The sequence below is a fragment of the Piliocolobus tephrosceles genome, chromosome 14 (assembly GCF_002776525.5).
Source record: "Piliocolobus tephrosceles isolate RC106 chromosome 14, ASM277652v3, whole genome shotgun sequence".
NCBI lineage: Eukaryota > Metazoa > Chordata > Mammalia > Primates > Cercopithecidae > Piliocolobus > Piliocolobus tephrosceles.
The window spans coordinates 33,332,503-33,349,987 of record NC_045447.1 but is presented as its reverse complement, the minus strand read 5'-3'; the positions used below and the strand labels follow the sequence as shown (position 1 = coordinate 33,349,987).

Sequence of the window (17,485 nt, the reverse complement as noted above, 5' to 3'; positions counted from 1 at the left end):
TTTTTGCATCAGTTCATGGACTTGGATTTCAGCTTCTAGGAGACGGCTATTGTGGATGTTGGGGCTCAGAAAACAATACCTCAAAATGAAGGCCTCAGAATCAGCCTTAAGAGCAAAAGTTTTTCTTTGATCTTTTCCTGCCATCCTGTCTCTCAGTCCCATTCTCCCCTGAGGCTAGCCATAGAAGGTATTACAAGTAATGGCAAAAACCACAATTCCTTTTGCACCAACCCAATAGACTCCCTCTTCCCCAGGATGGGTTAAATTAGTAGTAATCAGAACCTGTTTTCCCCAAAGCTAGCCATAAAACCTAAAAATATTACTCTAACTTGCCTTCTGCCTCATGTCAGTGATTTTCAGCAAAGCTTCAGGGGTTCTCCTTGGACCCCAAACTTGGAGACCAGAGTCCTAATCAACTTTCAAGCTGGGCACACTGTGACTCAAGATCTGGGAGAATGTCTGCTACTTAGTGGCCTAATTTGCTGCCATGTGATTGACTAGGTCCCTTCTGAAAGAAATACCTTGTTTTAAATTCAGGGAGGGCAGACAAAACACTATAGTATACAAAATGGGGTTATGATTCTAGAACATTCGACAGCCAGCTAGTTCCCAGACTTTCTTAACCTCTCTAGTTTGAGTTGGCAGCTCAACCTCCAAGAGCTGTCACAATACCTTGTGTTTCCTGCTGTTACAGCATTTATTATGCCATGCAATCTTTGTTCATTTATTTGTATGCTATTAAAGCAAAGCTTCCTGAAAGCCTGGAGATGTTCTTTATCTGGACATACAGTTGATTAGATGCATGACCAGCCTTTGGGAATTTTGTCATAAATATCTTCCAAGAGTCCAATGTAGGCAGTGATGGTAGTGGTTATTTTTTCAAATAACTATTGAAGCATTCACCATTCCACTTCTCCTGAATGGCAGTCTTTAGGGGAATTGATGTATTCTCATCTCTATCCTCACTGACTCAGGATCTAGCAGCCAGTAGAGAACAGCTGCTTAATGAATTTCGAGGCTGATTTCAGGTATCCTTGCCACTGAGCTCTGAAGTCTGGGGGGATGACACATATTATTAGCTCCTGGCCAGGCACCTCCAAGAGCCTCATAATATTTGCATGTGTCTGCAGCCCAAATTATGTGTTTGTTCAAGCAATAACACAATACAAGAATCTTACCCCTACTTAGGTAAAATTACTTCCTTTCAGAAAGGAGAGGAGGGCCCTTGTAGTATGCAGAGGCATATAATTGAGCCCCATAGTAGACATGGAATCTGCCACTCTATCTGCTTTTTAAGCAGCTCTGCTTCTGAATTTTAAAAAAGAAAGAAAAGAAAGAAAGAAAGAAAGAAGTAAATGACATGAAAAGCCCATCATTTTTAAGTCCTTAGATTATTGGCACCTAAAGATGATCTTGGATGATTAACCTGGAATTATTAACTTCATCTGCCCTGGAAGTAATTCTTTGAAAACAGACCTCAGGGAAGCATGGGATTAAGGAAATTGTATACAGTTTAGCTGTTATGTCTCAGGGTTCCAGAAGGAACCTCTGACTGAGCTGATGACACAGCAATGCCTCTGACAAACACTTAAGTGAGTTAGGCTAGGCTAGGCTAGGCTAGGCTAGGCTAGGCTAGGCTCTTATCCGTTAGTTCACCATGCTACTCCCAGGCCTCTGGAGAGACAGAAAACCTAAACAGAGCCAAACTGCTTACTAGGTCCCAAGTTGCCTTGTATATTTGTTAGAAGATGTCATTTTACCCACTTTATTGAATTTTTTTTTTTTGAGACAGTCTCACTCTGTTGCCCAGGCTGGAGAGCAGTGGCACGATCTCTGCTCACTGCAGCCTCAACCTCCTGGGCTCAGTCAATTCTCCCACCTCAGCCTCCCGAGTAGCTGGGATTACAGGCACGTGCCACCACACTCAGCTAATTTTTTGTATCTTTAGTAGATATGGGGTTTTGCTATATTGCCCAGGCTGGTCCCCAACTCCTGGCCTCATGTGATCTGCCTGCCAGAGTGCTGGGATTACAGGCATGAGCTGCTGCGCCAGGCCTATTGAAATTTTTTGAAGTATGAAATACATAAAGTACACAAACCATAAAAATGCAGCTCTATGAATTTTCACAAAGTGAACACCCCAAGCCCATAAGACAGAACCCAAACTCCAGAACCCCCTTCCTTCATCCAACAGCAAACATGATCTGGACTTCTAATTTCATAAATTGGTTTTGCCTGTTTTCGAACTCTATATAAATGGAATCATGCAGAACGTATTTTTTTAAGTCTCTGGCTTCTTTTAATACCACATTTATCCGATTTATTGATTTTGATGCAGGTAGCATTATTTTATTCATTCTAATTGCTGTAGAGAAAATTGTATATATATTACAAGTCTAAACCAAGATTTATTCATTTGTACTACCTTTAATGGAATATTTGTGTTGGGGCTATTATAAATATTGCTGCTATGAACACTTGTGTAGATGTTTTTGGTGAACATATGCCCCCTTTAGAAGTGGAATTGCTGGGTCTGAGGACATGTATATGTTCACTTTTAACATATATCACTAGTTTTCCAAAGTGGTTGTACCAGTTTATATGCTCACCAATGGTGTGAGACAGTTCAAGTTGCCTAGCATCCTCACCAGCACTTGGTATTACCTCTTTTTTTTTTTTCATTTTAGCCGTTTTGATAAGCATATCTTACTGTAGTTTATTTGACATTTTCATTAGTATTTCCATGATGACTATTGAAATCAATCACGTCTTCAGAAGTTTACTGATTATTTAGCTGAATTACCTGTAAAGGCTTTTGACTATTTTTGTACTGAGCTTTCTTAAAAAATTAGTTGTCTTTCATTTATTAATTTATACAAGTTCTTTATATTTTCTGGTAAGAGTCTATTGTTGGAGATAGATATGTGTGTGTGTTTGGGTATGTGTGTGTGCATATAACAAGTATCTTCTTCTTTTCTTGCCTTTTTACTCTTTTTTTTTTTTTTTTTTGAGATATGATCTCACTCTGTCACCCAGGCTGGAGTGCAGTGGTGTGACCTCAGCTCATTGCAGCCTCGACAGCCTGGGCTCAAGCGATCCTCCCACCTCAGCTTTCCCAGTAGCTGGGATTACAGGCAAGCACCACTATTCCTGGCTAATTTTTTTTTTTTTTTTGTAGAGACCAGATTTTGCCATGTTGCTTAGGCTGGTCTTGAACTCCTGGGCTCAAGGGATCCACCTGCCTTGGCCTCCCAAAGTGCTGGGATTACAGGAGGGAGCCACTGTGCCAGGCCCCTTTTTACTCTCTTAGAGTGTCTTTTGGTAACTGGAATTTTTCAATGTTCATGTAATCCTATTTATCAGTTTTTTGTTCTCTGATTAGGGCTTTTTGTGAGAAGGTGTCTTTTGGATGGCAAATCTTTTTTGATGCAACTGTTCACCTGCCTGGGAGAAATCCTTTTTTGGCCTCTGCCAGTGTTGGCATCAGTAGGTTTATGTGGCTGGTCATCCACAATGTCCCTGACATGTCTTCTTACCTCATTGAATTTTTCTCACCTACCCTTTTTGCTCTGGTAACATTGATGCCAGCTGACTATACCTCATCTGTCCTTAGTTTGGATTTCTTAGTCTGAGCTATGATCTGACTGACCAAACTTGCCAACCACCCAGTCTGAATTAGCCAGTCTCAACCTCCGTTTATCTAATTTTATCTTCAGCCTCTCTTCTGATTATGGATTTGCAGCAGCTGTCAGCCCAGTTGTCCTAACCTCAGTCTAGTAGGGAACATTCCCAGCCTTTATTTAGACTATGTCCTGGCTAACAGTATTTTTATTTTGGCATCTCAAGTTTAGGTGAATTTAGAGGACCAGAGAGACCCTATTAATAGAAAACTTTTCCAAACTGAACTAGTATATTTCAATATAGAGGACTTGTAGCTGGGAGGATGTGAAAACAGAACTAGAAAAACTCAAGAACATGGCTTTAGTCAAAGCAATAACATCATCTTTATGTATTAAAGGAACCATTACTGTTATTTCTACTTGGGCATATGTTATACATGTGTAACACTTAAAAAAGGATATAAAACTAAAAAACAAAACACAAACCAAAAGAGAGAAAAAGAAAGAAAAAAGTCCCAAACTTTTTTCTTGGAATGTTACAATTTTTCTTAACTTCCTGAAGCCTGTAACCTAAGCATCCTTTTTTATTGCACACTGATAATTCTGTTCATTTCAATTACGTCAAACAGATCAATACACTAGAACACAAATTTGACTGCTTTTATGCAGTAGGTAGTTTTTATGAAATTAGGTCCAAATTGTATTCATGACAAGAGAAAATTATTCAAAAGGTCATTACGATATTTGGAAAATAAATTTTGAATAATAATAACCAACCTTTACTGAGGGCTTTCTGTGTGCTGGGCACTGTTCTTTACATGTGTTGATATATTTAACATTTACAAAAAAACCCATGAAGTCCAGATTTTTATTTTTGTCATCCTATGAATGAGAAAACAAGTACAAAGAAACTTGCCTAAAGTACTTCAACTAGCAACTGGCAGGGCTAGGCTTTGACTGAGGATGTGTGACGTCATCACCTGCAGTCTTAATCACTGAGCCTCTAAAATCAATATATTCTATACAATGTTAGTAGTTAAGAAAGCAGTAGGAAAGGAACTTCCAAATTCCTGCTAAGAGATCTGGAGATCTGAATAGTCTAGAAGAAGAGTAATAGTTAAGATTTATCAAGCACTTACCTTGTGGCAGGCACTTGTGAAAGCAATTTATGTATCTGATCTCTTAATTTTGAAAACAACACTGTGAAGTAAGTACTGTTATTCTTATGTTAAAGATGAAGACACAGGCTTATAGAGATTTAGCAACTTTTTTTTTTTTGAGATGGAGTCTCATTCTGTTGCCAGGCTAGAGTGCAGTGGCATGATCTCAGCTCACTGAAACCTCTGCCTCCTGGATTCAAGCGATTCTCCTGCCTCAGCCTCCCGAGTAGCTGGGATTATAGGTGTGTGCCACCACGCCCAGCTAATTTTTGTATTTTTAGTAGAGATGGGGTTTCACCTTTTTGTCCAGAATGGTCTTGATCTCTTGACCTCATGATCTGCCCGCCTTGGCCTCCCAAAGTGCTGGGATTATAAGTGTGAGCCACTGCGCTCAGCCAGCCACCGCACCGGGCCTAGCAACTACTTTCTGTGAAGTTACACAATGAGTGGTGTCTGACTTTAAGGCCTGTATGTTTTATGTTACCACCATACTACACTGCCTCCCAAGATGAGAATATTTCTCAAATGAACTCAAGATGTAGTCAAGGATATAATTTGATATACTGCTAGTGGCTAGTTAAGCCTAATAGAAAAGTAGCTAAAGAGGTGGAAGATGCAGCCATAAAAAAGAATGAGTTCATGTCCTTTGCAGGGACATGGATGAAGCTGGAAGCCATCATTCTCAGCAAACTAATACAGGAACAGAAAACCAAACACCACATGTTCTCACTCATAAATGGAAATTGAACAATGAGAACACATAGACACAGTGTGGGGAACATCACACACCAGGGCCTGTTGGGGGTTGGGGGGCTAGAGGAGGGAGAGCATTAGGACAAATACCTAATGCAAGTGGGTCTTAAAACTTAGATGGTGGGTTGGTAAGTGTAGCAAACCACCATGGCATATGTATGCCTATGTAACAAACCTGCATGTCCTGCACATGTATCCCAGAACTTAAAGTAAAATATACAGAAAAAAGAAAAGAGGTGGAAGAAGAGCCTTTGCTATCATAATCTGATGATTCCTATCTGAAAGATGGGATACATTTTTACTGAGTGAATAAACACTATAAATAACCTGATAGTCCAGTTGAAACAGCAGAGATCAGAAAGGTTTTACATGGGGTTCTCCAAGATGGATTTCCAGTTTTATGAACTACTTGCAGGAAAAAAATTGTTTCCAAGGTTAAATTACTGTTGGATATTATCCCCTTCTTAGATAATCATAATGCATATAAAAAGCTCTGCTGTTATTAATAGTAAAAATATTCTCCTTAGCTTTTTTTGGATTGAGGAAGAATTACCAATTTTTGTATGCGAAACTATAAGAATATCCAACTTAATGGATAAAAAATAGAATACTGGTAGATTTTTACATTTTACAGATTTTATATCTTATGTGATTTATGGTTATTTAAAGCACATACAGTGATTGAAACATTCCTTGGACTATATTGTATATGTATATGTATCCATACATATACAATTCCACTAATTGACCATTATCTTTAACAATAGCCCTGAAAATATATGTAATGTAGACACATTCTGTATGAAAGCTAGACAAGTTTGGACTCAACCAATGAAGTCTGTATTTATTGTTAATTGTCACATGGAAACAGCTTACATTGGAATAATTTCTCTCTGTGATTGTTAATCCACCTGCAACTGTATTTGTTCTCTCTGTATTTATGGAGCCTCCTGACCATGCATGCTCTGGTATTCGGATACATTTATAAATCCCTGGGTATGATTCTTTTTATTTGCCCATACATCAAGTACATGTTGTGTTCTCATTGCTAGTGTTTTGGTTTGATCAACCCATCTATTCAGATAACTGACACTTTGTAGGTTCCCAGCTGCAGCCATGTGCACTTCCTTTCAAACCTCACCCATCCATCTCATTTCTTTTTTGAGACAGGGTCTTGCTGTGTTGCCCAGGCTGGTGTGCAGTGGTACAATCATAACTTACGGTAGCCTCAAACTCCTGGGCTCAAGTGATCCTTCTGCCTAAGCCTCTCCAGTAGCTGGGACCAGGTGCACCTCACCACTCCGGGCTATTTTTTTTTTTTTAATTTTGTGGAGATGGGGTCTCATTATATTGCCCAGGCTGGTCTCAAACGTCTATCCTCAAGAAATCCTCCCACCTTGGCCTCCCAAAGTGCTGGGATTGTAAGCATCAACTACCACGCCCAGCATCATCCACCCTGTTTTCTAATCTCCTTCCTTTGCCTGTCGTCTAGTATAACAAGATGCTAATTTATCGTGAAATACCATTAGAGCCCCTAAGACAAAAGATATTACTTCTACATTCTGAAAAGACAATTAAGCCCTGTCTATGCAGGACTTAATAAAATATAACAACTGGTCCAGAGAACTTCACTTTCAACAACGTAAGAGGTCAAGAATTTGAAGGGAAATTCATGGAAGGGAATTCAGTGGGCTAGAGGCTTTGCTTTCCTACCCCTCTCCCTGTGAAGAAAGAGGTGCTAACTTCCCCCAAGCCAATTCAGACTCTATTTAAACAAATAAGAAATCATTTTTTCACATAACAGGAAGTCTGAGAAGGATAATTGATAACTTTGATGATCTGCTATTTTCTCTCATGGTCACACCATGGCTGCCCCAGCTCTAGGCAGAAAGACAAGGAGAAGGGCCAATGTCAAGGGCATAGGTCCCTTTTATCAGAGAAGCCACATATTTTCATTGATCTATTTTTTTATTTTTTCACCAATATCATATGTCTTGATTATCACTGTAGCTTTATAGTAAATATTGAGGCTGGACAGTGTCAGTCTTCCAACTTTGTTTTTCCTTACTTTGTTTTCAGAAGCATGTCAACCTAGGTCCCCTGAAGTTTTATTTGCCAATATCCTAACACAAGTTCACGCCTTGCTGAGAGGCTGAACAAACTATATCTAATGTTTTAACCTGATACACAGAGTTGAATACGTGTGCTGGGTGATTCAACCAATGGTGTCTGCCATAATTGTAGAGGTTAGGAGATCTTGCCATGTGAGCTCCATGGCATCATTGGGGAACCCACAAATACACCCCATGCATGAGTCTGCATTGAGAGCCTGCCATAGAGAAGAATATCAATAGCCAAAAGCAAACCAAGACAAAGAAACCAAAAAACAAAAACTATGACCAACATTTGCCAACTAGAAAGTCTTCTCTTCCTTTTCTCTAATTTCCCTCCTCACTGCTCTAACCCTAGAAGACACAGAAGATGAAAGGAACAGAAGATGAAGAGAGGTTGGAGGGCTCCACCATGCCCATTGCCCCATCAACGTCTCTGAGACAGGCAGTCCTGAGCAAATGGGAGGAAAGAAGTTCTGTATTGCATGTAAGATGGATGTTTTAACTGGACTGGACTTTTTATTTTATTTTAAAAATATCTTAAGTTAGCTGGGAATGGCGGCAGGCACCTGTAATCCCAGCTATTTGGGAAGCTGAGGCAGGAGAATCACTTGAACCCGGGAGGCAGAGGTTGCAGTGAGCCAAGATCCTACCACTGCACTCCAGCCAGAGCAACGGAAGCGGGACTCCGTTTCAAAAAAAAGGACAAAGAAAAAGAAATCTTAAATGACAACAAAGCAATGGGATCTGCTGAGATAATGTCAAACAATGGTATGGGGTTACTAATGATTACTAATTGGTCTTCCCGGCCCTTATCTGGTAGGTAGCCTTTTCATTGCTGTAGGGATGCTGAATCTATCCGTAAAGGAAAACTTTAAAAGAAGTATTTGGGTTCTGTTGGACAGGAGAAAACCTAGTAGGAGTAGGAGTACATAGGAAGACTGATTGTAACAGAATAGTAACAAATTTTGGTCTGTCACTGCTGGTGGTGACCTTTCTAGCACTTAGTTTCCTACTTTAAAATAAATGGGTTGGCCAAGCGCTGTGACTCACACCTGTAATCCTAGCACTTTGGCAGGCTGAGGTGGGCGGATCACTTGAGGTCAGGAGTTGGAGACCAGCCTGGACAACATGGTGAAATCCCATCTCTACTAAAAATACAAAAATTAGCCTGGCGTGATGGCAGGCGCCTGTAATCTCAGCTACTCGGGAGGCAGAGGCACGGAATCGCTTGAACCCAGGAGGCAGAGGTTACAGTGAGCTGAGATCACGCCACACTGCACTCCAGCTTGGGCAGCAGAGCAAGACTTGCTCTCAAATTAAAAAAAAATTAAAATATAAATAAAATAAAATAAATGGGTTAAAGAAAATGATTATACTAGACATCTCTTGGGACGTCTGCCTATCTCCCTCCTTTCTCTTTATTTCTTTTGAGACAATGTCTCACTATGTTCCTCAGGGTGGTCTCAAACTCCTGGACTCAAGCAATCCTCTGCCTTGGCCTCTCAAAGTCCTGGGATTACAGGTCGAACCACTGTGACCAGCCGCTCCCTCCTTTTTCAGGAAATTGCCTCTGATATGTAGGGATGCTTCAGATCTGAACCACATGACCCTCATCAGAAGTGATTAACCAGGAGTGTACAGCTGTCCCAGGTCAGGACAGGGTCTCCCTCCTGGCAATATTCAATAGGGGGACCCAGAGGCTAAGAGATGTTGGCATTGAGTATCATCAGTGACTGAGAGAAGTGCACACCCACCTGTTGCTGCTGGGCCCAGAAATGCTCTGCTTCTTGCTCTTCTTGAGCTCAACTTTTCTTGGCTTCCATGAGATTCCCTAGTAGATTTTTGGCAAATTATTCATTTTTTGCTTAAGCTGCACAAAATGGTTTTCTATTACTTGTACTCCATGTTACTATTTTTTTGGGGGGGTCCATTCAACTTCGGAAACTCATTTATTCTGTGATTTAATGGTACCTGTTACTCTTGAACAGAGATGTTGAAGAGGAATATGTTGAACTTAAGTATTAATGACCACAGACAACTGACAGCTATGGCATTGGTGGGTGACTACAGTTTTGGTGGTCCTTATGCTGAAGAAAGTTAGAGATATTCCCATAATAACATCAGGCTTTTAATCAGGTAAGTTTGTACTTGTTATACACGGAGAACATTTTTAGTTTACTAGTTTATATTAGTGGTATGAATGACGATTATAGAAAAGGATTTTAGTTTCCAGTGCAATAAATAAGTGAGCCATGTCAGCTTTTCCAAGACACAATATTCAAGGCCCTATTATTAGATACATGCTGAGTCTAAAGAGTTGAATGTATACTTAAATTGGTTTTACTTCAGTCTCATGCACTGGCATCTAATTATACTGATTGAATTCAGTGGGTATTTTGAGGGCAATTGGTGCTCTCTAGCTAATTCTCCTTGATAATCCTGAATAGTAAAAAAGGTTGAATTCAAATTACATATACTTTGTCTTAAATGTCACATATTAATACATTATCATTTGATACAGTGTGGCTATCAAGTGCTTATCAAAATAACTTTAGAATGAACATGCCTGACCAAGATACTAAGGTTTAGGAGTGCAATTGGTTCCTTTAATATGAAACTTCCATATCGTGGACTCTAAGGTAATTTAACAAGTTCAATAGCATGGTAGGGTGACTATCGTTAATTGTTGTTTATTTCAAAATGGCTAGAAGAGATGATTTGATTCATAGTCCTTTAAGATTCAAAAGAGAAAAACAAAAAAGATGATTTGAAGTGTTCCCAACACAAAGAAATGATAAATGTTCAAGGTGGTGGATAGGCTAAATGCCCTGATTCGATCATAACACGTTGTATGTGTATATCAAAATATCACATGTACCCCATAAATATGTGCAAGTATGATGTATTAATAAAAAAATAAAAAGTTCTTATTATAGATTTCCCAAAGTGAAAGGCATGCCACTTAGTGGGTAGAAAGCAGTATTGCAAGGAAGAAACAGCTAGGATTGCATGTATGACACTGGGTTTCAGGATATTGTCAGTTTGACCCAGGAAGATGGATGTGTAAACTGAGACTAAGAAGGGTTATATGAATTTTTCTAGAATTAAAGAGATAATTAACATTAGTGACATGACCATATTGTTTGTATTAATAGAGGTATATACTGCTGAAGAAAGCATTTATTCATTTATAACAGTAGTTCTGAACCAGGGGTGATCTTGTGCCCCTCAACCCCTGCCCCCGCCCCAGAAGACATTTGGCAAAGCTGAGACATTTTTGATTGTCACAAGTGGAGAGAGTGTGTGTGTGTGCATGCACGTGGTTCTGGCATCTAGTACCAGTGATGCTGCTAAACATCATACAATGCAAGCACAGTCCACCATGACAAAGTATTGTTTAGCCCCAAATGTTCATCATGCTGGTGCTGCAAAACCTGACTTATAAAAATTAGATTCACTATTTTTCAACCAAAAAGTGCCTCCAACAGGTTTAGTCAAAACTCTTTTTCAGGCGGGGCGTGGTGGCTCATGCATGTAATCCCAGCACTTTGGGAGGCTGAGGTGGGTGGATCACCTGAGTTCAGGAGTTCAACCAGCCTGGGTAGCCTGGCCAACATGGTAAAAACCTGTCTCTACTAAAAATACAAAAAATTAGCCAGGTGTGGTGGTGGGCACCTGTAATCCCAGCTACTCTGGAGGCTGAGGCAGGAGAATTGCTTGAACTTGGGAGGTGGAGGTTGCAGTGAGTCATGATTGCACCACTGCACTCCAGCCTGGGCAACAAGAGCGCAACTCAGTCTCAAACAAACAAACAAACAAACAAAACAAAACGAAAAAACACCCCACGAAACTCTTTTTCGGATATTAATACAATAAGACCAGTTTGGCTTCCTAATGAATAAGCTATACTTTGTAATTTGGATTCACTTTGTCACCAATAATCATGTAATTTTGTATACCCCTTCCAAAAGTCAGAAAGACTGAATTTTCACATGTAATTTTCCCAAATCTTGCCCCTCCGTCTTACCAATTTAAAGGTAATTGGTAATTAAAATGCAATTGGTTCCTTTAATATAAAACTTCCTAATTGTGGACTCTAAGATACTTCAATAAGTTCAATAGCATGGTAATTTAAAGGTAAGAAGGAAAGGGGTCTTTCCATCCTCCATTTCCTCCTATGATGCTCGTAGACTAAATAAGTCAACCACTGACCAGAAGCAAATATGGTGAGCACATTTAAATGTAGATGGAACTTGTCTTTTTGTGAGATTAGGATTTAATTTCCCCTAGAACTTTATAAGGAAATTTCTTTAGGCTCTAGGCAGATAGGACCAAGCTTATTCTTACTGTTTTGAAATGCAACAATTTTCAAATTATCTGTAGATCTGAGATAATTCCTTTCTATTGGAGTTATTCTGTTGAAGGAAGTAAAGTGCTTGATTTACTTTCTTCATAAAACTTCTGATTTTTTTTTTTTAATCAGTGATTATTCACTTTTGCCCTATCGGTGTTAATAATGGATTTAATGGTACCCCAGAATAACACTGGTAAAGAAACATAACTCAGTGATGTCTTAAGGATTACATCATATTAAGTATTTTTTTAAGCCCAAAGACTAACCATATATTTTGCAAAATTAAAGACTGTTAAAATGTAAAACATTTAAAGAAATAATATCCAGGCCGGGCGTGGTGGCTCACGCCTGTAATTCCAGCACGTTAGGAGGCCAAGGTGGGCGGATCACGAGGTCAGGAGTTCCAAACCATCCTGGTCAACATGATGAAACCCCGTCTCTACTAAAAATACCAAAAAACGTGGTGGCGTGTGCCTGTAACCAGCTACTCGGGAGGCTGAGGCAGGAGAATCGCTTGAGTCAGCGAGTTGCAGTGAGCCAAGATCGCGCCACTGCACTCCAGCCTGGTGACAGAGTGAGACTATATAAGCAAAACAAAAGGAAAGAAAAGAAAAGAAAAAGAAGTAATATCCAAACTCTGAGCCTAAATTCACAAAACTAAAATTCCAAAAATAAGGGAATGTGTAAAAAATATGGAAATAACAGACTTAAACAGGAAAGTATAAATATTCACATGTGTTTTCTTTCCCCCTTAGTTTTGCTAGAAAGTGTGCTACAGGTCTAAAGACTTTTCTCTACAGGAAGTGCTTGCTTAGAAAACCACACGTGTAAATATTTGAACAAATCTATTCTTTCTTGATAAGTAATGAAGTGTAGAGATTTACTACAATTTTCCTGCGTTTTAAACACTTAGTGTTTAGGGCAGTACTTCTGACATCCAGCAAAATGCTGGCTACACAGTAGGCACGCAAAAAAACATTTTGTTAAATGAATTAAAATTAATGAATAAATATTCAGATAAAAAAATTCTCCTCTTGCAGTCCATACTCCTGTGAAGCTGCCCCACCTACCTAGCAGCTAATCACTTTTCTCCAATTTCCTGGTGCCAGCATGGTCTGTTCACACATCAAAGTGTGCCAAGCTAGTTTTTTTTCTTACCCAAACCTACTCCTTCTTGTTTCCTATTTATCAGAATGCAACCACAATCCTCCTACTCACCTGTTCCTCATTTTCTTTGACAAATGCTACCTTTCCGGCCTGTACAGACTGACACTCACTGAAGGTATTCTGCTTCTACCCATGTTTCCCACAATTGGTCTCAATTTCTGCTGCCACAGCCTCCACTACCTTTTGCTTGGACCAGTGAATACCCTCCGATTTTCCGTTGTCAGTCGCTTCTCATCAATCTATTCTTAATCTTGTTGCTCAGTTGCACTTCCACGCCCTCATCCTCCACCAAACAACCCGGTTAGCGTAATGATTAGGAGAAGGGATTCTGGCTCTGCGCATAACATATTGATTGATCAAGAATTTAACCTCTGGAGCCAAACTGCCTGGCTTTGTCTGCCATTCGGGGACTTTTCCCAACCTCATTTCTCACTTTGTAGTCAACCCAAAACACCTGCCTCCATCTCCCACCTAGCTTTTGCTTCTCACTTAACTTTTAAAGTCGGGCTCACATGTCACTTTACCCACTTCCCAGAATTGTAATCTTCGTCTCGGAACTGCTCTCGCACGGCAGCTTTACCTCTCAGTACCTGATTTTGTACCATTATGTGCGTTTTTTCTCTTTTTATAAAAAATATCTTTCAGGGAAAGCATAGTTCTTTAGGGCAGGATATTACTGTTTTATCTCCAGTAAGTCAGTGTGACTTGCACTGTGGTTGCTCGATAAATGTTAGGTGAATGATATCAATTTACAGAAATAAATCCAACTCTGAGCGTCCCCCCTTGAGGACCGTGTTTTGTTCATTTGCATGCTCTTCAGGTCCTGCGCCGCGCCCAGGATGGGGAAGACGCTGGACCCTTATTAGGAGAACCGAGGCCAGAGCCTCCTGCAGCTGCTGAGAACCCGCTCGCCCCGCCCACCCGCCTGCGGCCAGTGAGCCTGCGGCTCCCGCTACGAGCGGCCCCGCCCCCTCGGCGCCAGGGCGCACGCGCAGGACTGGAGCTGGCGCGGAGGTGCGGGCGGCTGTGGGTGTCTGTCCCCTCTCCTACCCTTCACTGTGCGCGCGCGCGGGGAACCAGTCGCCGAGGCTGCTTCGGTTGCCGCGGTCGGTGGTCGTTATGGACTCTCCATGGGACGACTTGGCTCTGGCCTTCTCCCGCACGTCCATGTTTCCCTTTTTTGACATCGCGCACTATCTAGTGTCAGTGATGGCGGTGAAACGTCAGCCGGGTGAGTGCGGGGCGCCGCGGGCCGTGCCCCTCAGAGTGCCCCTGACGGCGAGGACCGTCTAAGTCGGGTGGGCGGCTGAGTGGCCGCTAGCCCAGACAATTCGATGGTAGAGTTGGAGGGGCGCCAAGGGCCGGTAGGTCCGACTTCCTGAGTGCAGATGGGGAAACGGGCTGGGAAGGACGGAGGCTCTAGTACTTGTCAAAGGAGGCGTGACCTGGGGTCCGCGACCCCGCAGCCGGGACGAGCGGGGTCGACCCTGCCAACCGCCGGCAGAAGTCCCAGGACTGACAGAAGCCGCCGCCGCGTTTCGAAACTATAGTTACCCGCGCCAGCCCAGGGCTTGCGCGGCCTCCTGGCCGTGCCGCCACTCGCTCGCACAGTGTTTGAAAGTCACGTGAGGAGACAGCAGGTTTCTGACTTAGTCTCTTGGAGTAATAGATGGTTGCGGACTACTCTCCAGTTATGAAAGTTGTACAAGCACTGAAACAAAAAGCCTCCTGTAGCCAGACCAGGATTCCCCTTCACGCAGTGTCCTGACATCCTGCTTAGCATGTGAGAAGCGAGTGCGTTCCCCTTTTCACAGTCATTACGAACACAGTACAAGTAAGAGTTACCTGGCATAGTTTGACTATCTGCAGAACGGGGATGTAGCCTTGAAACAGCATTTTGAGTTCTTTCAGCAATGCGATCAAGGGACAGTAGTTGTATTTTATTGGATTTTACACCAGGGTGCGTTTGCTCTAATACTGCTTTACTTTTAGAGTTATTGTACTGTCCTTTTAGTTGTATGGACCTCTTCTTTCTTTGAGGTCAGGCATTTCTTTGCCTACTTTCTTTGTGTTCTTGCTGTCTTTTGTCACCTTGCCCTACAGATAGTTGATGAGTGAGGTCTGGAGGATGATGCTGTACCTTTTTTATGGACTGCTTACTGGTTTTAAAAACTCATTAGACCTCAGAAATATTTTTCATTTACGTTGAAGTTTGTAGCTCAGTTTAAATCATTGATACAAATTTTGACCTGGGTAAGGATGGTATTACTGTATTAAAGTAGAACACATTATCTGCATAAGATATTATTTCCTTGATTTGAAAAAAAGTTTTGTTGCTACTACATGTTCAGAATTTGATTTAAAAGAAATTTTTTTTTTTTTTTTGTATAGGCTAAATCAGATGTTCAAATTGTAGTCCAGGGACCCATGGGATTCTCTGACACTGCCAGTTTAAAATTACTTTTATAATAATATGCAGATGTTATCTTTGTCACTCATTTTTTCAAAAGTGTACAGTGGAGTTTTCCAGAGGCTGAGTTGTGATACTGTAACATAAGGAAGTAGATGTGAGAAGCTAACAGTTTTCTACTTGAAGCCAGACATTTGTTAAAATGTGCAACACTATGATTCTTCTCACTAAATGTTTTTTGTTTTAGAAAAGTTATTTTTCATGAAGAATACATGATCATAATTATTATTATTGTTTTTGAGAAAGAGTCTCCCTGTCGCCCAGGCAGAAGCACAGTGGCGCGATCTTGGCTGCCTGCTGCAACCTCTGCCTCCCGGGTTCAAGCAGTTCTCCCTTCCTCAGCCTCCCGAGTAGCTGGGATTATAGGCGCCTGCCACCACGTTCGGCTAATTTTTATATTTTTAGTAGTTGAGACGGGGTTTCGCCATGTTGGCCAGGCTGGAAGAATACATTATGTTAACATTTAATACATGTACTTTTTAAAAAATGAAAACGTGAAAAAACAATTGGTGCATAGTGGACAGGTCTATGCAGTCCTACCCACAAAGGCTAAGGAAGCTGAGAGGGTGAGGAATTCAGTTTCTCAGAAAGAAAACTCTAAAAGGGACTTAAGAACAGAAGCCATGTCTTGGGTGGCCCTAAGGAGATGGTGGATCACCCCTATTACCCGACCCCCAACCCCCAGCCAGGGATGTGTAGGACAGTTGCTTAAGGGCAGGATTTATGGTAAGTGAAATAGCGTCAAGGTTGTTTGACCTAAGGGCAAGATTGTTAAGTATATACTTTTACACAAGGAACAGTAGATAAAATATAAATCTTAGAAGCAATCCCAGAACTGGGGTTAATCATAAGTCAACATGGCAGATGTTGGAGTTGCTTTAGCCTCCACAACTATTTAAAATTTTCTCAGTTACAATTTCTAAGATGCTAAGTATTGATACTTGTAACCAACATAAACAAAACCCTTTAGGGTTCTCAAAAAATTTAAGTCAGATTGTTTAAAAGATGTAATTTACATAGAGTCTATTCACCATTTTTAATAAAGTTCTGTGTTTTTGAACAGACACATACAGCCATTTAACCACCATCACAATCAAGATATTGAACAGTTTCCTCACCCACCCCAAATTTCCTTCCTGCACTTTTGTGTAAGCTGTCCCCCATCCCTGGCAACCATTGATCTGTTTACTAATTTTTAGGGATGTAGAGGGCTCCTGAGATTCCAAAAATTGAGAACCATGTGATTATTAAATACTAATATAGTATCATACAGTACCAGTACTTGTAAAGATGTAAAAATTATAGAATTCAGATGCAGGAGTGAACGATGTACCTGTTTAGCCTTTTACCTGAAGTGCGTTAGTTTGCCCATTTCCTTTGACAGTTCTATTATTGGTCTTCAATATCTTGCCATTCTGATGATCAGAAAACAATTTTTCATTTACATTTGTCATGGTACTGATGAGTTTGTGCCTCTTATTGGTCATTTGTATTTCCTGTAAATTGCTTGATTTTTTTTGTCCATTTTCTTATTGGGCTGTAGGCTGTTGTCTTCTATTGACTCTTTGTGGATCATGGATATTAGTTCTGTTTATGTCTGTAGTCCTTTTTTCCCATAACTCTTGCTATCTTTTAACTTTGTTTATATTGTCTTTTATGGCAGAAGTTTAAACAATTTCATAATATTCTTACTTTTTCATAAAAAATCTATTAATTTTTTTCTCCTAGTCACCATTGGGATTTATGTATTTTAAGAAGGGCTTTCTCAGGCCTAAGGTTATAAAAATACTCCTCCTTGATCTTTTTTAAAAAAAATTCTATAGTTCTAAAAAAGTATAGGTTCTTAA

General features: G+C 40.6%; 1 protein-coding gene across 2 annotated transcripts in view; it reads left to right on the top strand.

Moving 5' to 3' along the window:
* The first annotated feature begins 14,152 nt into the window (after positions 1–14,152).
* TMEM38B (transmembrane protein 38B) overlaps positions 14,153–17,485 on the top strand; it is a 285,502-nt gene continuing 282,169 nt past the window's right edge. For both annotated transcript variants that reach the window (XM_026456267.1, XM_026456266.1), the window contains exon 1: positions 14,153–14,399. In XM_026456267.1, the coding sequence (XP_026312052.1) occupies positions 14,288–14,399 (112 nt within the window). In that variant the 5' untranslated portion in view covers positions 14,153–14,287. The remainder of the gene's footprint in view (positions 14,400–17,485) is intronic.